The 21,573-nt window shown below is 35.4% G+C and overlaps 1 protein-coding gene across 1 annotated transcript; it reads right to left on the reverse strand.

The window, feature by feature from the left end:
- Positions 1 to 5,164: 5,164 nt before the first annotated feature.
- Positions 5,165 to 20,966, reverse strand: LOC125238773 (endoplasmic reticulum junction formation protein lunapark-B). The gene is made up of 9 exons (XM_048146209.1): positions 20,617 to 20,966; positions 15,300 to 15,535; positions 14,660 to 14,792; positions 13,190 to 13,307; positions 11,801 to 11,919; positions 9,453 to 9,582; positions 8,917 to 9,057; positions 8,310 to 8,384; positions 5,165 to 7,947 (listed from the first exon to the last, which is right to left on the reverse strand). The coding sequence occupies exons 1-9, from the start codon at positions 20,641 to 20,643 to the stop codon at positions 7,868 to 7,870; spliced, it is 1,059 nt and encodes a 352-aa protein (XP_048002166.1). The 5' UTR covers positions 20,644 to 20,966; the 3' UTR covers positions 5,165 to 7,867.
- Between the last annotated feature and the right edge of the window lie 607 nt (positions 20,967 to 21,573).

Below are 21,573 nucleotides of genomic sequence, written 5' to 3' on the forward strand. Positions count from 1 at the left end.
GAAGAAACAGTTTCAATTTGTTTGATTTATTTGGGACAACAAACACAGTAACACACAAGGTTATAATAGAGAATTGCAGTGTTGACTGACAGTAGTAAGGTGTGAGACCGACAGCATTTCAAACAAACAAAGAAGACCGATTAGTATCATCCCGCCCAAAGAGGCAGCGAGTAAATTAAAACACGTGTAAGTTATATAAATACCTCCTAAGGATACTGAGGCAAGTGTAAACTCATGATTTTACAAAGGAGAGCCGTTCAAAGGTACAAAGTAACATAACTAACATATTTGTTCACGTAATAACATAAAAATTCGGATTTGTTTTAACGAAATCAATGAGGTTATTTCTGCATTCATGAGAATTTCAAATTTATAACAGTTTATGATCTAAGAGTACTTGATTTCTAGATCTAAGAGTGCGAGTATTTTAGCGCACTTGGTCCAGTATTCGTCAAGTAAAAACCTTTTTTTTACGTTAAAATTTGATTTAAAGTAGAATAGTAGTAGAAAACTTTTAAGAGTTAGGACATAATTGTAACTTAAGCTGTTATTTGCAGTTTTTACCTCTGAAACTAAGTTAGTTAGTTGTATTAGTATTCCATACTTTTTTTACCTCCCTCGCTAATATACTAATGACTTTTTTCTGAACTTATGTGCGAAATGTCATTTGATATTTGCCAGTCGCTTTTCGGTGAAGGAAAACATCGTGAGGAAACCGGACTAATTCCAATAAGTCCTAGTTACCCTTCGGGTTGGAAAGTAAGAAGGCAGTCGCTTTCGTAAAACTAGTGCCTACGCCAAATCTTGGGATTAGTTGTCAAAGTGGACCCCAGGCTCCCATGAGCCGTGGCAAATGCCGGGATAACGCAAGGAGGATGATGAATGGGGATGGCACGTAACGAAAGCAACTTACGGATTCCTGTGCAAACCAAAGTACCAGCTGCTCCGGAAGAAATACTGAAGTCAATATTTTGCCGGTGCACCACAGATTGTAGTAGTGGTAGATGTGGGTGTGAGAAGGCCTTTATATACAGCTAATTGTATTGTTACCTGTTGTGTGAATGCATTTATACAGCATCGTAATACAATCATGTTCATGAAATACATATTTTACACGTTTATCACATACATTTGTTGTTTCATTTCGTTTTAGCCGTATAATTATTCAACGGTACATGACCCAGAGCCATATGTACACATATTATGAAAGGTATTTGAATAATCTACAAGATTTTTTAAGAAAACTTTTGTCTAAGATAAATATTTTGCAAGATATGGAGCAATGTATGAAGCAAAAAGTGGGGGGGAAACGATTTTTAAAAAATTAACAGTTTTTAGGTGCTCATACCTAGATAATGGTTAAGAATAGAAAAAAAGTTTCTAGATCAAAGTTATAGAGAATTTTATAAGCTTTCAAGGTGTGGTAAACCAAAATTTCGTATGACGCATAGTTTTTGAAGGGTGCGTATCGATCGATATAACTTTTTTTGATATATTTTTAGTCGTTATAACGATCATTTGATATAATTATTGAATCATATAACAACAAATAATATACTAACAAATTGTATAATTCTCATTTAATATAATGATCATTTTTTCGAATAACATTTATGACTGACTGACTGACTGACTGACATATCAACGCACAGCCGAAACCGCTGGTCCTAGAGATTTCAAATTTGGCACGTAGGTTCCTTATATAGTGTAGAGGAGCACTAAGAAAGGATTTTCCAAAATTCACCTCCTAAGGGGGTCAAATGGGGGTTCAAAGTTTGTATGGGGAAACAAGATTAGTTTGACTATTTTATTTGAAACTTCACAGGAAGATTCCTTAAGACATATGACTGAATACGTGTTTCAGGTTTTTTGAAAATTTAACCCCTAAAAGGGTGAAAAGGGGGTGATAAAGTCAAAAAATCAATATGGGTATCGTTTTTATGGTTTATCGGGTCGCTGATCACGATAAATACAACGTTTTTAAAATCTAATGAGGCGGAAGTGAAATACCTTCTCCCCTGTTGTGGTGCAATGGGGTTTCAATATCAAAAAAATATATAAAAGAAGATATTGACTGACTGACTAACATATCAACGCACAGCCGAAGCCGCTGGTCCTAGAGATATCAAATTTGGCACGTAGGTTCCTTATATTGTGTAGAGGAGCACTAAGAAAGGATTTTCCAAAATTCACCTCCTAAGGGGGTCAAATGGGGGTTCAAAGTTTGTATGGGGAAACAAGATTAGTTTGACTATTTTATTCGAAACTTCACAGGAAGATTCCTTAAGACATATGACTGAATACGTGTTTCAGGTTTTTTGAAAATTTAACCCCTAAAAGGGTGAAAAGGGGGTGATAAAGTCAAAAAACTAATATTGGTATCGTTTTTACGGTTTATTGGGTCGCTGATCACGATAAATACAACGTTTTTAAAATCTAACGAGGCGGAAGTGAAATACCTTCTCCCCTGTTGTAGTTCAATGGGGGTTTAAATACTTTAAATATCAAAAAATATATAAAAGAAGAAACTGACTGACTGACTAACTGACATAATATATCAACACAGCCGAAACCGCTGGTCCTAGAGATTTCAAATTTGGCACATAGGTTCCTTATATGGCGTAGAGGAGCACTAAGAAAGGATTTTCCAAAATTCACCTCCTAAGGGGGTCAAATGGGGGTTCAAAGTTTGTATGGGGAAACAAGATTAGTTTGACTATTTTATTTGAAACTTCACAGGAAGATTCCTTAAGACATATGACTGAATACGTGTTTCAGGTTTTTTGAAAATTTGACCCCTAAAGGGATGCAAAGGGGGTAAAGTCAAAAACACAATATGGGTATCGTTTTTATGGTTTATTTCGTTTTGAGTTAAATTGTGGCGTAGGCGAGAGGCTGGCAACCTGTCACTGCAATGTCACAGTTTCGTTTTCTTTCAACCCCTTATTTGCCAAGAGTGGCACTGAAGCTTTAGTAGTTTCACGTGCTCTGCCTACCCCTTTATGGGATACAGGCGTGATTGTATGTATGTATGTATGTATGTATTTCGTTTCGCTGAACACGATAAATACAACGATTTTAAAATCTAATGAGGTGGAAAAGAAATTTTCTCCCCTGTTGTTGTGCAATGGGGTTAAAATATCCAAAATAGCCATAAGTATAGGTTTAGTTTTTATATTTACTTCTGGTTCAAGAGATTTCAAATTGACACGGATGTTCCTTAGAGGACCACTAAGAAAGGATTTTTCAAAGTTCACCTCCTAGCATGATAATTTGACAGGGACAGGTACAGGGACAGGAACGGGATAGGGTTAGGGATAGGGATAGGGATAGGGATAGGGATAGGGATAGGGAAGGGATAGGGATAGGGAAAGTGTAGGGATAGGGATAGGGATAGGGTAGGGATAGGGATAGGGATAGGGATAGGGATAGGGATAGGGATAGGGGAGGGACGGGGACAGGGATGGGACGGGGACGGGGACAAGGATAGAGATAGGGACGGGGATAAGAATAGGGATTGGGGTCGGACTAATCGGTCGGCAATCGATATCTAGGCAGTGTAAAATGCAGGTGGCTCAGTGCGAAGGGATTAGTAAGTAGGCATCGGCGAGTATCCTGCATCCGTAATAACTATTACATTCAATGTGCTGTAAGAAGATCGTTGTTTGCTTGCCTTTTATATGTTTACGTTTGCAATAAGTATAAGCAAAATGGAAAAAATTGCAAGCGATAATGCAAGGAAGTACTTTTTACCCTACCGACAATAGCGTCGAGATACTGGCTATGTGGGTTGTATGAAGTTTCCCCAGTATAAATATTTATATAGGTAAAATACAAACATATTCGTACCTACTACCTACGCTGTGGTCGCTGTGTAACAATTCTACAATCATTGCAAGAATTTCTTTTAAAACAATAGTAATATGTGTAAGTACTACAGTCAGCCAAAAAAGTGGTTTACCACTTTTCGATCAATAGAGTCGAAAAGTGGTAAACCACTTTCTTGGCTGACCGTACAGCAAATAGATCAGTTACAATGGCCCCCCAGTCGAGAATTGCCCCGCTTTACCTTAATCGAAGTAATCGCGGACAGATGTAGGTACCTACAAAGAAACCTACGGATCCAAATGAAAATCTTATTTTTTGTAAACGAATACTTTTATTACGCGGGCGAAGCCGCGGGTAAAAGCTAGTTTATTATAACATACTTTGTGTATAATGCTTATTTCCTATAATAAATAAATTGTATAACACAAATTCTTTCTAAAGCACAGTTAAAATAAAAAAACAATTGTACAATAAATTAGATCCATCATTTACTCTGGTAAGTAGATTACGTTAGAACTGTGACCCCCTACACACAACGCGCTGCTACCAGAAAAATAGGTTAGGTTAGGTTAGAACTGTAACCCTTAAACATATGTACCTACTGCTATCAGTAAAGTAGGTTAGGTTAGATTAGAACTGTGATCCCTTCAAAAAAGAATAAAATTCATTCATGAAATGTTTTATACTGTTTGCTAGTTATATTATACTATTCGTATATCAATAGATAGTTATACCATATAACGGTTATTATAAATAAGTGTTATACGATATAATGATTATACAAAATAAAAGTAGATATTTTGTGGTTATACCAAATGTTAATTATGTCAAATGAGTGATTATATCCTTTAAATATATACGAAATGTTGTTATATCAAATGTTATTATACCAAAAAAAGTTATACCAATCATTACACACCCAGTATATATGAGCAAAAAACCAAAAAATGGGACCTTTTTTCATCCCCCCCTCTTCGAGCTCACGTCCAAAGTCCGAGGACTTTTAGTATGTATGTCTCCTGACTACCCCTAACAACATCCCGTAGTGAAACTTTCTGCTTTCGGCCATTCCACCTAGACCACCCTTTTGAGCATTCATTGACTGATCTATTTTGCCGCCTTTTTGTACTGGCAGTATATTTAAGTAGTGTAATATTTTATTACTTAGCGAAAAATTACTAATACTAGAAGATTTTTTAGTTCTATCTATTATTTTATGGTCGTCAATATCAGTAGAAAATGACGCAAAATTGTCCTTTTTTGCGGGCTCTCTCTCTAATCTAAGTTTACTTAAATAGACAATTAATATTACAATAAAATAAATAAAACACAAATAAACTGGGTACTTGTATATTAGTTCAATATAAAATACCTAATGAATACAAGCATAAATAACAAATTCAACAACACTATTCACTTGACTCCATTATTTACACACAATGAAGATTCATTCCTTAGTAAAACCTCATTATTGAACACTAGGATACCACTACCACAGTTTCAACCATGTATTTATTACTAGTACAGGTAAACCACGAAAACTGGCTAGGCTACAAAAAATTTATGGTCCTAGAAAAAAAAGGCATTCGCGCTTTTTTTATTTGCCGCTTTTTTCTATTTCGGAAACGGCTTGACAGACTATAATAGCTGGAATTTGGTGTGCCACCATGTGGTAAAAAAATAGTTGGTGTTCTTGACGCGAATGAAATGATCTTGAATAAATTAAAAAGATTCGCCTGTCATGCATGAACGAATGGATGAATATATTATACGTTCACTCATCAATCGTTGCGTAGGTTTACCTGTACGTAAATTGTTCATATGGAAATGGTTTATTCTACAAAACATTTTGGCTGTGTCGGGCTTGTACAAACACTAAACTACAAAAAACAGGGAATGTCTGGGAATACAATTAAAAATATATTTTGCTCATGATTCGGACAATTTTAAAAAAAGGTTCAAATGTTTTAACCTTTTGTTAAAAAAATATAGGTGTTGTCTTTAAATGGCTGGTGATCCGAAACAGATGTTTAATTAATGTTAATAAATAATTAATGACATTTGTGATAACGTGGGCAATGCATTTGGTTATTAAATGCAATTTTCGGATCACCAAGTAAATGTGACTAGAAAAAGCGTTTGAGTATATTTTAAAAGTAATTTTTATTTTATTTTGAAAGCTACATTTTCGAATGCTAAAATGTGGCTGAATGGTCAATTTCATGCTACCTAAAGATATAAGATATGCTAGCTCAAGAAAATCAGGTAATAAAATCATATAATGTCGAACATCGCAACGAAGAGAGAGAAAACCATATTACCTATGGATGTCATTTCATTTTGTTTTTAAATAGACAAACATAGCTTTAAAAATAAAATAATATTACTAAATTTCTAATGTTATGTTAGTCGACCGAGATAAAATGCAGGTAGTTACGGGAAATGTTAGTACATATGTTAAATTGTTTGGGGTTATAGCTAGTTTTAAATTTTAATGCTGCCATTGCTATTAAATTCCACAAAGTGTGGTAATAAAACAATACTCCTCGCAATATAGAGAAGTTAACGAAAGATTTACATTCAAAATAATAAAGAATTACGACATTAGGACCATCAAAATATATCGTTTTTTAAAGACTAATTTAGAATTTTTAATGGTTGCTCCACTTTTAGTATAAAGGAATCACTGTAATGTTGATAAAAAAGACGCTATTCTGAAGCCAATTATAACCCCAAACTCATTTAAGTAGCGGGCCCAAATAAACTCTATTTAAAATTAAATTATGTTTAAAATAAATTATTTAAACCAGCTTAAACTAGAGACTATGAAGATTCAAAATAACTTAATAAATGACGAAAATTAAATAAGAATAAATATTCGTTCGTATAGAGTTAAATATTAAACTATAGGAAAAACTTAACAGAAAATGTAATCCATACTTAATGTTAACCATATTTTGTAGAAACTTTTCCATTAAGTTTTTTACCTAAAATAGCGATAAACCAAAAACTAAATAATTTGAAAAGTTGGCAACAAATTTATTCAGAACTAAATGTCGAAATGGAACTCCAAAAACTTAATACTAGCAAATTTTTACTTGTAGTTATGTAATTATTGCATGTAATTGACTACTAAACGAACAATTTCATCAAGGCACGAATATTTGTCGAGAGCCTCATGTCAAAACTAAATAATAATAAAAACATAATTTTCATTCCAATTTTACAAAGAAATAATTCATGAAAAAGACCGACTGCTCTGGGTCTTTATAAAAGTAGCATTTTAAACGTTTACCCACTTCTGTTCATAAACCAAAATAGAAGAAAAACATAAAACAATTACATGTAAATTTTAAATCACTGGCTGGAAGCATAAAATTACGATGTATAAAATAATTTTGACAGCTGTCGAGGCCACATTTGGCGCGGATGTCATTTAGGCACTTTATTTTGCGATTTAATATGAATTTTATAATAATTCTCTACGAGAGAGCCCAATATAAATGTTAAAAAAACATGCAATCATGTGAGGTAACGTACTTCATAAGATAATTTTATTTACTTTAATTAAATCCTGCGAAAGTTTCCATTGTCTTGAACACTGTTTTCATATAAACTTTCCTCACATTGAACCAAATTGATAGTATCTCTTTCAAATAAAATGTCTCACAATTTCACAAGTACCTAATGCTCGCACACAAAACAAACAGTATTTACCTTTTTTACCTTTTATCTTTGAATTTTAACCGATTAGTGCTCACATTTGAACCGTTTTTGTTTGTTTCCACAGGATAAAGGCCTGCCGTGTCATTTGCAAACATATTTTAACTTTAAGAACATTTATACTACCTATTAAAATCTAATTTTAAGAAATGGTTAAAAGGTTCAAAACACCACCTGTCGGACTAGTTTATAAACTGTCAGTGTCTTTATCAATTGAAATTCTCTAGTAGGAAAACATATTTTCCGTTCAATATTTTTCGTAAATTTTCGCGCTCTTTATATGTAGAAAAGATTATAAGGAACAGGTTACGTTCCTTCAGTCTTTTTTCTTTTCGGCGGCGGATTTCGGAGTCCCTTCCAACGAGGAGGGGGGCCGATCCGATTCAGCTTCTGAACCTGAAATATTAAAAAAAGATTACAAAATCAGTGATTTATAGTTCAACTAACGGTGTTCCCATAGAAAATACAATAGAATTGTGAGACATTTTTATACTTATCACAAGAACAATACTTAATTTATAATTTAGTATGTATTTATATCATATTATATTAGAAATAAAATCAGAACTGTATTCTGGGATGAAAATTTTAACAATTATGACAAAGTGATAATGCTTTTTATTTTGCCTAGATCGCAAGTCATATTCAAGTTGTTGAATATTCAAAAACCTTAGATTATTAGATATATTTATACCTCAAAAAAGACACGATCTTTCTTATCCTACACTAAATACCAGTGTGTCCTGTGTGTGACTTACTTCCAATTTCAGATATCTTGACTTTCTTGTCATCGTCGCTATCACTGGAACTTGATATGGAAGAGTCGTCAGCGCCTGTGATGTAAGAGGGACATGTTTATGGATACATGCAGTGTGATTTATGCAATGTATGTATTTATTTTTATAATAGAATATAAATAGTTAGTTTTACCCTAAAAGTGCTTGAACGGGGCGAAGTTTGTCTTCTAAGCCGTAATTTAACATTTGGTCAAAAGGTTAAAGACTTACTTCCTTCTCAAATAAATGCAAGAAAACGGGTGGGACGACACTACTACGTTGACTTTTTGATTTCTACTCGTTTTTGTCTGAATTTAAACATTCAAAACGAATATTTACTTGCAAATACTTAAGGTCAAGTTGTGTGCCAAGGTTCTAAAGTAAAAATGTTGCTTGTTAGTTTTTCAAATATGTCACGCAATCATAAATTATAATTTATAACTGTTTTAAAGGCAGTTGCAGTCCCCAAACAGTGGAGCTAAATGGGCGCAGGAAAAGATGTCAAGGGGATGGTAAAAAATCCTAAAACAAACATCCACTTCGAACAAAATCTGGTCAGTTTTCAAATTTAAAAAAAGGTTAAACTGACCCATTCGGCGTGGTATGTCTGGCAGCGCTCGCGGTGAAGACAGTAACGGGGCGGCCGGACGCTGCTTGCGGGCTGGGTTGAGGCGCCCGCAGTACGCACACACGTATGAGACGTAGTCGAACTCCTCTACCATTGCCATTCCTGCGAAACATTTATTAGTTAACGCCCTGACGTATTTTTGAGAAACAATGAAAGTAGTAAAGTAAACATCGGTAAGTTAACAATTTATCCGAATTTGATCGCGAAATTAGTTCGCCCTACACCGTCAGGCAACAGATAAGATTCGGTTCAAACGCTAGAAAATGTTAATTTACACAGTCGACTACAGTAAAAAAATAATGTGAAATATTTCGGTACATATCTCATTCACTGATGGACAAGTAGTCTGAGAAGGAAACATGCTAAACACAGATAGATATAATGCAATGGTACCATTATTGTCATGTATTTATTAATATCATGTACTTGATCACACAAGACCACATATTTAAGTTCTTTTTGTCTCCTTTTCTACATTTCTTTAATAAAGTGCTCACCATTATGAGAAGAGCACTCGTTGCAAATGAGAGCCATGCGGTGGTTGGGCCCGTCCTTTAACAAGTAGTCCACCACTTTGTCCAGGGCAGAGCGGTTCTTGTCCAACAGCGGACGAGGCAGTTGATCAGACTGAAATCAGTTTTTTTAAATATTAATCTCGAGTACTTCAGTATACTCGTTTTGATGGAATTTCCCGGGAGCAAGATGAATCAGGAATCATGCGTGGATTCAGGGTTGCCCCCCCTGGAGCCTAGGTTGGCCATACAAATAGACCACGTGACCCCCCTCCCCCTGGGCACGAAGCTGGATCCGCGCTTGTAAGGAATTTAGTTTTTTGTCTGTTTTCTACGTACACACAACACACAATCAAACGTTCCGTGTGCTAACTTTATAGTGTGGCACACAGAACTAAATCAAGATAGAAGGAAAATGCTCGGCGATTGACAGCGAAACCGAACGTGTAACATTTTGCATCGAGCCTATGACGTCACGAGTGTACTTTAGTGATGGGAACGTTGTCGCCGCGTAATCCGCGTGGAAACGATTTAAAACTATCGATTGTGGGGATTGCGTGCGAGCTGCCCGCCGAAGTTAAAAACATCGGATGTTCATCTTCGTTGTAAAATGAAGTAAGTATATAGGTACCTGTATTTGTGTGATGACAAACAATTCACTAGTAGGTATAATTTGCCTAAGGCCAGGAACAAAGATTTTAGTAAGTAGGTATTAATATTAGTTAAGTTTCGTAATATTTTTAATAAAATATATTTGCTTTACTGGCCAATCGACATTATATACTAAAAATATAAAAATATTCGTTTTTATTTTTTAATAGTTCGGTGTTACACTGAAATTGGACTCAAAGCATTATCATCATGTTATTTGTTAAAACTTTTAGTAATATAAAAATATAGTTAACCCTTAACACATTTTTAGAGTTATTTTTATTCATAATAAATATAAAACGTATTATGTTTGTATTTGTTTTTCAATAATTCAACGTTAATACCGTAACTGTAACCTATTTTTAAGTTAAATTTACTTTTCACTCGTACTTTATATGTATGGTTTCATAACAATATAAAAACATAATTATAAGTTCCACTGCTTCGCAAAATCGATTTAAATCGAATAAGGAAATCGGAGCGTACATGACGATATAGTTCCGTGGTGCACCACTATTCTTAAGTTCGACGTGAGTTCGACGAACAAAATAACAAATCTACCTTCACTTTGTCTCGACAGTTTGAATAGCCTATTTTTATATCGCTTGTTTTAAACGCGCGCCAAGTCGGACTCGTCAAATTAAAGCCGCAATGGAAAACTAGTTTGACGGCCGTACGTCAGCTAATGTTTTGATGATAAAAATAGGAAAATCGTGTTTTTTATTTAATAAAAAATATTTTAGGTCAAATGGTACTTACCGATGATAGGAAACACTTTGCTTAACACCCTTGCTTTTATTGGTGGTGTTTGAACAGTTAATTATCGAACACCGACCCATTTTGTATTTTTCACTGTATGTCACTCGCGGGCAGCGGTCGGGAGCAGACTGTCGTGCGCGGCGAACAATGTTGCTCGCTATTTAACTTTTCCGCACGCGAAGTATATACACTTTTTCCTTCTATCTTGATTTAGTTCTGTGGTGTGGCACATTGAGTAAAATCAATACTAATTAATTTATGAACGTTCTGTACAACTCGTTATGAAGTGTGCATTGAATAAAAAAATCGACAGTTCATTCACCTTCAACTCTATAAGATTATCCTGTGCATCCCAAACCACTAGACGTTCAAGAGCTTTTTCGCAACCCTATATTAACATCTAATCTAATATACAAAAGGGGATCAAAATCAAAACATCAAGACACTCGATCGTTCCTCAAGGCAATGGAATGTACATTTGAGAAAAAAAACACAATGACAATCATGATAAATTGGTTACTGGTTTGTTGTCCTCGTCGGCAAAACGGACAGAGGCCACACCGTTTGCTTGCTTGTCCATCTGCCAAAGATTAGTCAGATACTGGTGAGATTGGCACAAGACTGGGCCAGATTTTTATACAGAATGGCATAGTACACCGTACAGTTCAAAATATGGTATAAATGACGTCGGTTTCAAAATAAATATTAAATACACTATTGCTAATATTACAAGTTATTAAAGAGAAATAATGCCATATGTTTAATTGTCTGCACTCCTGGCTAGGAAGAGAGAACAAAAAAAATTTTCTTGCGATAAGCTTTCAAATATATTATTTTTTTTAGGACACGACGACACGAGCGCTAACCAGAGCCAATAAAACATTTCTCAATATAGATTCAAATCGTACAAGTTAGTAACTTACCCTCAACCTAGGACCCTTGAAAGTCGACCCTATATTATTCATGGGCATCAGCTCTCTATTCTGGTTGATGGGGGTCGATGTCAACGCGAGCTGTCGCTGTCTCAGCTGACCGGGTGTCGCTATGAACAAAATTAGTATTCTTCATCGTTTTGCACACTTTACACACTTTAGGAACGCAGCAAGCACAATGGGATTTAACACAGGGCGCTTAGGAAACTATCTACTGTTTGACAGAGGGTGGATTCACGGTTTGTCTTATGGCGTAATTTATAAACGCTTTATAAACCTGAATTAACTTATAATCGTTTGTCATGTGGACTTATGTATTTTGATATTCCACGAATCCGCACGAAGCGCTTTGCTTCTTCTTTTCTTATGCGCACTGCCAAGGAGTGGAATTCCTTGCCGGCGACTATATTTCCGAGCTCATATAACCCGGCAACCTTCAAATCAAGAGTGAACGGGCATCTTCTGGGCGAGCTCACTCCATCGTAGGCCACGTCTTTGCCTTTAGCTAGTCTGTGGCCAAGAGTAAGCCCATTAATAATAAAAAAAAAAAACATTACTCGTCACCTTTGCTTAAGGGGCTCACAGATAACCACTATAACCAGTACGCCGGCGATAGATATCGCCATTTATTCGGCACTGTTACCTTGAGATTAACTGACAGACCAATATCGTTTAGGAATCTTCAGTTCCTATAACACTTTAAGTTCTCGCGTTTTGTACAACCACCACCACCAGTCAACCTGGCCGAAACGTTGGGAAAAGGTAAAATAATCTTAATTAATTAATCGCGTTCGACCTGTGAGTCACTTTAAATAACATTAGTTCATCTCTACTATAATATCCATCTATCGTCTAGTCATATGTGAGCTCCTTAAGATGTGACAAATGGTAAAAACGACTATCGTGGATATCCTCGATATATTCAACTTCTTCAATTGTAAACTAAACAAATAGTATTATACTTAATTTTCATTCGCCGTGTAGAAGCGCTGGTAGCCTAGCGGTAGTACGTGCGACTGTCGTTCCGGAGGTCGCGGGTTGTAACCCCGGCTCGCACCAATGAGTTTTTCGGAATTTATGTGCGAAATTTCATTTGATATTTGCCAGTCGCTTTTCGGTGAAGTAAAACATCGTGAGGAAACCGGACTAATTCCAATAAGACTAGTTTACCCTTCGGATTGGAAGGTCAGATGGCAGTCGCTTTCGTAGAAACTAGTGCCTACGCCAAATTTTAGGATTAGTTGTCCAAGCGGACCCCAGGCTCCCATTAACCGTGGCGAATGCCGGGATAACGCAAGGAGGATGATGATGATTTCATTCGCCGTGTACTAGGGTGCAAGCAGTTAGCAAGGGTGGAGGGCGCTATATTAAATTGTCTACCTTGGGGGGTGCTAGGGTTACCGCTGTTACCAGGCACGTTGACTGAGGGCGTGAACGGCTTCAGAGCTTTGGATTGGTCTTCAGGGCTCCCGTACTTGTCCAGGATCTCTTTCGCTACCTGGAATGCGTTTAACCTATTATTTCACGGAATATTTTTATTTTTGATGAGAAAATAATGTCGGCAACATAGGCTTTTTCTGTAGATCCTACCAATACACACTAATAAAGTGTTAAGTTCTTATTGATTTTATTAATTTACATACATACATATATATATAATCACACATGCACATGCACAATGCATCCCATAAAGACGACCGGTCTGGCGCAGTCGGTAGTGACCCTGCCTGCTACGCCGCGGTCCCGGGTCGAATCCCGGTAAGGGCATTTATTTGTGTGATGAGCACTGATATTTGTTCCTGAGTCATGGATGTTTTCTATGTATATAAGTATTTATATATTATACACCGTGTTTCCGGTAACACTCAAAACCTCAGACACCCCAACTGATTTTTATTTTTTTAAACTCATCTAGAGTATTCATCTTTTAATCTGATGGTTACTTTTTTTTAAATTGAATTTTTAATTTTCTGTACAGCTCTACTTGACTTTTAGCTCTACACTCAATAAAATAATTGCTAACTTCCACCATAAACCATAAAACTATTTATTTGTGTACGTTACTGCAACGACATAAGGTTTACCAATAGACAGCTAAGATGTCATTGTAAAACACTTTAAAGCTTTGTCACAGTAAACTTCAAATTGGACAGGTAAGCAAATTTAAACCCAATATTCAAAATGACAAGGTTGTAATTAGGTACGAGTTCAATTTGTTATGACTTATGATAAACATTAAGTTTAAACTGACAAACAACGTCAAACTCGTAGCGGAAAAAATAATCGTTCAAGTAACCAGCCAGTATTAATACCCCTAAATAATGAAAAAGGTAAACAACCTCTAGCAATTCGATATACACAATGTTGTCTTACGAGTACAATAGAATAGGCACTTAAAAAATAACTAATAATACAAATTTAAATAAAAATATTACCCCCATCAAGATATAGCTCAATCGATTCTACTCTCGATTCTGAACAAACTGTTTTCATGTTTTTAGTGTTAAGTGAAACACGGTGTATATATCGTTGCCTGAGTACCCACAACACAAGCCTTCTTGAGCTTACCGTGGGCCTCAGTCAATCTGTGTAAGAATGTCCTATAATATTTATTTATTTATTTATAAAGGGGTAGGCAGAGCACATGAACAACTAAAGTTTCAGTGCCACTCTTGGCAAAAAGGGGTTGATAGAAATCGAAATTGTGCCGTGTGGTGACGGGTTAAGAATTTCACCACCCCTTTCTTCCCGTGGGTGTCGTAGAAGTCGACTGTGGGATATGGGTTTATTAATTTAATAGAAAAAATAATTAAAAAAAACCATTGACACTGACTTTTAGCCTGAACTTACCTTGTACGTTTCAGTGTTCATAACCTCTTCGAGTATCTTCTTCTTCTCTTCTTTCATTTTGTTCAGCTTTATCCTGTTCTTGCTGATGGTCCAGTTGTAGTACCACGATATCGCGGTGCGTAGGAAGATCACACTGAAACATATTATAGTTTGTTTATCGTTAATTTTCCTAATCATCATCTTCCTTGCGTTATCCAGGCATTTGTCACGGCTCATGGAATCCTAATAGGAACTTTAAAAAAAGGTTAAAACCATTATATCCGTAAAGAAATATCAGCTTTTGCCAGTATTGACTCTGTCACACGTACGTAAAATGGTAAAATATTTAGATCATAGTACATGCACAAATAGTAGATACTAAATAGGTCTCGTCACGAATGAAAGTCGCAAGGGACTTCAGACTTCAGATACAGATCATCTCGTGACACTTTCGCCATTCTATGGTTTTCCGTTTAGTAACTTTTTTCTTCGATGTGTTTGCTAACAAATACATTTATAGAATGTTATTCTTCTTTCTATAATTCTATTTAATATCGTGAACAATTCTCGAGTATTTCACCAATCACATAAGTAACACCTACAGAACATTAAAAAAAGGTTAAAATAACTTTTTAAAAGGTTAAAAAAAACATATACTTACACAACTGGCAACACCAGTAGCGGCGAAGCATGCAACACCGAACTCAACCAGTGCTGGCTCTTCCCCACATACATGAAGTAATACAAGATCGCGAACAACACGTAGAGGCCCACAGAGTACGCCATCACGTAGCCGATGACCCGTTTGTGTTTCTGCTCCTTGCTCTGACCATCTTGCTCGATTCGTTTTATGTTGGTTTCGAGTTTTTCTAGAATTTCTGTTGTCGTTTTTTTGCGCTACAAACGAGAAATCATGGGTTAGCAAATTGGCGTATTCATATTTATTAACCCCCGACGCAAAAACGACGGGGTGTTATAAGTTTGACGTGTCTGTCTGTCTGTGTTTGTGTCTGTCTGTGGCATCGTAGCTCCCGAACGGATGAACCGATTTCGATTTAGATTTTTTTTTTGTTTGAAAGCTGAGTTAGTCGGGAGTGTTCTTAGCCATGTTTCATAAAAAAGAAGAAGTTAGGTTATTAAATTTAATATAGTTTAACACAACTAATGGGTTCTAAATCAAACCACTTTAACCTTTTAACCGCAGGAATTGAAAAGTACATATTAACGCATTTTTTTACTATTACTTAAATGCGAATAGGTGCCGCTTGTAACATCGATTGTAAAATTGACCTGTACGAGAAATATTTATAAAATTAATAAACAAAACTGAAAACTGAACTTTCGACTGAAGATGCATTTTTAACCCCCGACGCAAAAACGACGGGGTCTTATAAGTTTGAGGTGTATGTCTGTTTGTATGTGGCATCGTAGTTTTTTTTTTTTTTGAAAGCTGAAATACACACACACAATCACGCCTGTATAAAGGGGTAGGCAGAGCACATGAAACTACTTAAGTTTCAGTGCCACTCTTGGCAAATAAGGGGTTGAATGAAAACGAAATTGTGACATTGCAGTGAAAGGTTGCCAGGCTGCCAGCCTCTCGCCTACGCCATAATTTAACCCAAACTGAAGGCTGTGTTTAAGCTGTCGGGAGTGTTCTGAGACATGTTTGATGAAAATCGGTCCAAATGTTGTCAGGAGTTTTTTCAAAATTAAATTTCTTCACCGCTGATGATTGTGGTCGTGATGAGTGGCAGAGAAAAAGAGACAGTTGCCCAGCTATGGCACTAAATGGCACACAAAGTAAGCTATACAAAATTGCATTCTATCTCAAAATACAAACATTTACATTCGCATGGTCCAATCTAATTTCCAAAGAAAGACAGAATCGCCCACAATCTTTTCAAACATGCAAACCAGTTCATAATCATTACAAATGACAAATGACAGTTTTTACGAAGACACTTATAGTCTAGTCTATAAAACAGATGTTAGTGAAAATTTAGACTTAAAAATCATGAACGTAAGAACTAAAACGTACGTTAAATTTTTTAGTTATACACTTTATACAGTACTTAAAGAAGTTGATAGACAAAATCAGGTGTCATTCAAAAGTTAACTTTAAAGTTATAAAAATAAGAGATGCGAAGATGGCAATTTGAATGATATTTTTTGTTGAATTTGAAAGTAAGTCTGAATTATTTGGAGCATGACTTAATGGTAACTAACTAGTCGGATTTTGAACTTTACTGAGATGTATTAAAAAGTATAATTAAATTGTTGGTTTTGTGCGACGCTGGCCAAAATTATTTATATAAATTTTTATAAGTAGTTCCATTGTGTCAATCCAAATATGCTATTTTATTTTTAGCCAGCTTTTTTAGTGAAATACCCCTAAGTGCGACGTATCCTTGGTAAATATTGAAATATCCTCTTTCTATGAAAAGTAGTGAAGCTTTTATTTCAAATTTTGTTTGTAAACATACATACATACATACAATCACGCCTGTATCCCATATAGGGGTAGGCAGAATACATGAAACTACTAAAGTTTCACTGCCACTCTTGGCAAATAAGGGGTTGAAAGAAAACGAAACTGTGACATTGCAGTGACAGGTTGCCAGCCTCTCGCCTACGCCACAATTTAACCCATATCCCATAGTCGCCTTCTACGACACCCACGGGAAGAAAGGGGGTGGTGAAATTCTTAACCCATCACCACACAGTTGTAAACATTAAATCATATTAGGGAAAGGGGATGAATGATTCTTCATATTCATACATACATAGTCCTGATTTTCTTCCGTGGATATTGGCATTATGGAATAGTACATTGTGTATTAAGGGCGGAAAGTGAAGAATTACGAACGAGAGGTTCTTTGAATTTTTTTTTCCGCATTCTTGTAATTTTTTAAGCGATGGTGGCCTAGTGGTAAGAGCGTGCGACTTTCGATCTGGAGGTCGCGGGTTCGAACCCGGCTCGTACCAATGAGTTTTTCTGAACTTATGCGCGAAATGTCATTTGACATTTGCCAGTCGCTTTTCGGTGAAGGAAAACATCGTGAGGAAGACTAATTACAATAAGGCCTAGTTACCCTTCGGGTTGGAAGGTCAAATGGCAGTCGCTTTCGTAAAAACTAGTGCCTACGCCAAATCTTGGGATTAGTTGTCAAAGCGGACCCCAGGCTCCCATGAGCCGTGGCAAATGCCGGGATAACGCAAGGAGGAGGATGATCGTAATTGGAAGGCCCCATCCTGGTATGCACTTTACCGCTAAGGGCGCGGTAAAATAGCTCATTACGTATCAGTATGCAGGTACGTAATAACACCGTTTACGAGCGAGTGTGATGAAAAATTTATTTACACAATAAATACTACAATTTTCAATTACCTGCGCTTGGATTTTTTACCATTATGACAAGAGTTAAATGTATATCAAACTTTTGTGATGTCAAAAAATCTAAATGTTATGTTTAATCTATTTCTCCTCAATAGACGAGAGGAAATCAAGGAGTACATTGGTACTTCAATCGTTTCTTTATCCTATTGATTAATGTGGTAATGAGGAAGTAAATTTTATCACACTATGTAATAAAATACTCCTATATTGTTTCAGAGTAGGTAATATGATACTTTGTTAAGATCTAAACTACATGTTTGATTGACAGGCAAAGGTGACATTGGGAACTATACAAGTTAAGCCCATCATCATCATCATCATTTCATTAATCGCCCACTGCTGAGCATAGGCTCCCTTCGTGTACGCCACTTATCCCAGTCTAGGGTTGTAAATAGAAAAAAAACCAAATGTTTTTTTTTCAGAATTGTGAAAAAAAACATGAAAAAAAACCGAGAACCATGATTTTTTTTCTAAATATGGTTTTTTTTCAGATGAACAAATAATACGACAATAACGGTTTTTCGTGAGTTGTAACGTGTTTCAATAACAATAACGTACATTTTAATTCAATTAGCATTATTAAAGTTATTTGATTAAATTCGTTTAATAGTTAACATTAAGTCTAAAAACCCGTATAGAAGTATTAACTACTTTGCAAATTTTGAGATTTCGTACTTTAGAAAAAAAACATACTCCAGAAAAAAAACTCTTTTTTTTTTCACGGTTTTTTTTCATGTTTTTTTTTCAAGCCAGAAAAAAAAACCGTTTTTTTGCAACCCTATCCCAGTCCTGGGCTAATCTTATCCAGAAGTGCAGTTATTCGAATGTCGTCCACCTAACGAGCCAACGGATGCCAGGCGCTTCTTACATCCGATAGCGGCCACCATTCGGTCAACATTTTGGTCCACCTGCCATCACTCTGCCTGGCAACATGCCCCAAGCATGCATGCAAGTTAAGCCCATAAGGTGATATGTTAATGTTATTGCTAACAGTACCTTTTATTTAATATTTATTGCACAGTAGAAAAATGCGGACTTAATACTTTAAGGCATTTTTTATCACCATCAGCTTGAGGCTAAGTAGAGATTGTGAGTGATGGTATGATTCCAACAGTAAAACCAAAAAAATACATCTACTAAATTATATAAATATATACATAAAATACTGAAGCACTTTACAATAGCATGGGGCTACTCATACTTATTATTCTTATATTTTTCATCCATAATAATCAATAGAACTCATCTAATAAGCAATTTAACTACAAACTCAAATCAATCATTTGATGAAGTTAAAATTGTGTAATATTGTTCGAAAAAGGTGATTGTTTACCATTTTGCAAATCAATTCAACTATATTTATCCATACATTTCTACTATTGTGAATTAATGTAAACAAAATGCTGTATTGTTTTGAAGGGCATCGGAATAAATCAAGATCGTTACTGAAGCATTTGTATAAATAGAATCCATTGTTTCATGTGACAAGTCAATACTGTTGAGAATAATATTAAATGCAGGGCTAGCATATCATTGGTGTGAGAATGTGTCACCCGGACATAGACTGCACATCCTTGTCATTATGTTGATGCTTATGAATGGTCTGGCCACTCTCTGGCCTAGCAGGTAATGAACCTGCTAAGCCGCGGTCCGAAGTTTAAATCCCGGTCAGGGCATTTATTTGTGTGATGAACACAGATTTTTTTTTTCATTTTTTTTTCTTCTAATTTAATTTTACATCAAATTTGATTTAATTTAATTTGACATCAAATTTAATTTAATTTAATTTGACATCAAATTTAATTCAATTTTACATTTCATTTTAATTTAATTTGTTTGTTTTATTTGTAGTATTTTAATATGGGCTCAAGGTCTGAAATAAATGTTTTTTTTTTTATTTGTTCCTGAGTCAAGAACAATGTGTTATGTAAAATTATTTTTATATTTTACATAATCTCTATTTTCAAATATTTTCCTAAAATAATTTATAATCAACCAAGTATGTTTAAATACACTAATTATATTTGTGTTGTCTTATATTGTTTACATAAAATTGTCACAATAAGTAAAAAATAATTACGTCATGAATTGAAAGAAATGTAAATTAGCCCGCAACATTTAGCATAATTATAGCAGTTGACATGTCTGTAGCATGTTCGATTTAAAAGCGAGACAATAATGACCTATGCTAACTTATTACAGAATTTTCAAAGTCATCATGACAAATTTTGTATAAAAATTTATATGATATTGATAATGAATAATACGGAACTTTCTTATGTTCAAATCAGTTTAAGACTAGCTTATATAGACCTATTACATATCTAATTTAAAATCAAGTGTCATTTATAATGAAAGTGAGAGTGAAATGTGGGAGGGATAGCAGTATCAACCCACATGGTGAATGTCATAAATTATACCTAAAAACTAAATCAATTGAATAATAATAAATCATAGGTCATGGTCGAGTGTTTGAACTACTGCCAGGGGATTATTAGACATATGTTCAACCATCGAAATAGTTCTGGCAACGTTACAAAATAGAAAAAAATGATTAATACTAGTCCAAGGTACTTACTCGAAATCTGGAAATTATTAGACCCATTTTCACCGGCGAGTCACTTCGACACGTTAATCAACGTAAATTCTAATTAACACTCGAAACATAGGCTTCGTTACAGAGTTATAACAATCTAAATATAGGTCCGGCTGAACCAATGAAATGATGACGATACTAAACAACGAAATAGGTACACTTTATAACCTACAATGCCGACACAATAGAAGGTATGTGCGTATATTATAATTTACAGGACAGGCTACATGTCAGAGTAGATGTTTTAAGCACTGTCTTCGAACATATTGAATGCTTAACGAAACAAAAAGACGCGAAATCGTGAAAAAACATTCACTTTTCTAGCAACTTGACAGATGGTTGACAACTATATTTTTTATGTCATGTCAGCGTAGAAGCTCGGATTCTAGTTAATTAAGCCGTCGTGTTTAATCGCCACTAAGCAGTTACAAAACGCAGTTTGGCACAGATAAAGCATACGGCATGTACAGGTTGGCCAACTGTTAAAAACCGATATCGTAAAAGTGGCGTAAAACAAAGAGCATTGAATCACTACGTGGCGTAAAATTTGTGTCAAATTTTGCTTTGGCCTGTCTATATTATTTAATGTTTAAGTAACAGCCTGGCTAGTACACGAGAGTCATGGAAAATTACCTCACCCCTGCCTCGCGACCTACTAAAATACAATCCTAGGCCTTGTAGTGAGGAATTAATTAGGAATTGAAGTGGACATTGTTTTGCTACCATGCCATTATGTATATAATTTGCCATTCTATAATTTAAACTTCTGCATAAGTGCGTAGCGAGAGACTCTATACTTAAATCCTGAGAGTAGTGACTAGTGAGACTAGTGAGAAATTCTATGTTTTAATTGACTCTTGAGGGCAGCGAGAGATTCTATAATTGAATCTAGAGCGTAGCAAGGGCTTCGAAAATAGAATCATAAGCGTAATAAAGGAT

Source organism: Leguminivora glycinivorella, chromosome 24 (assembly GCF_023078275.1).
Source record: "Leguminivora glycinivorella isolate SPB_JAAS2020 chromosome 24, LegGlyc_1.1, whole genome shotgun sequence".
Classification (NCBI taxonomy): Eukaryota; Metazoa; Arthropoda; class Insecta; order Lepidoptera; family Tortricidae; genus Leguminivora; species Leguminivora glycinivorella.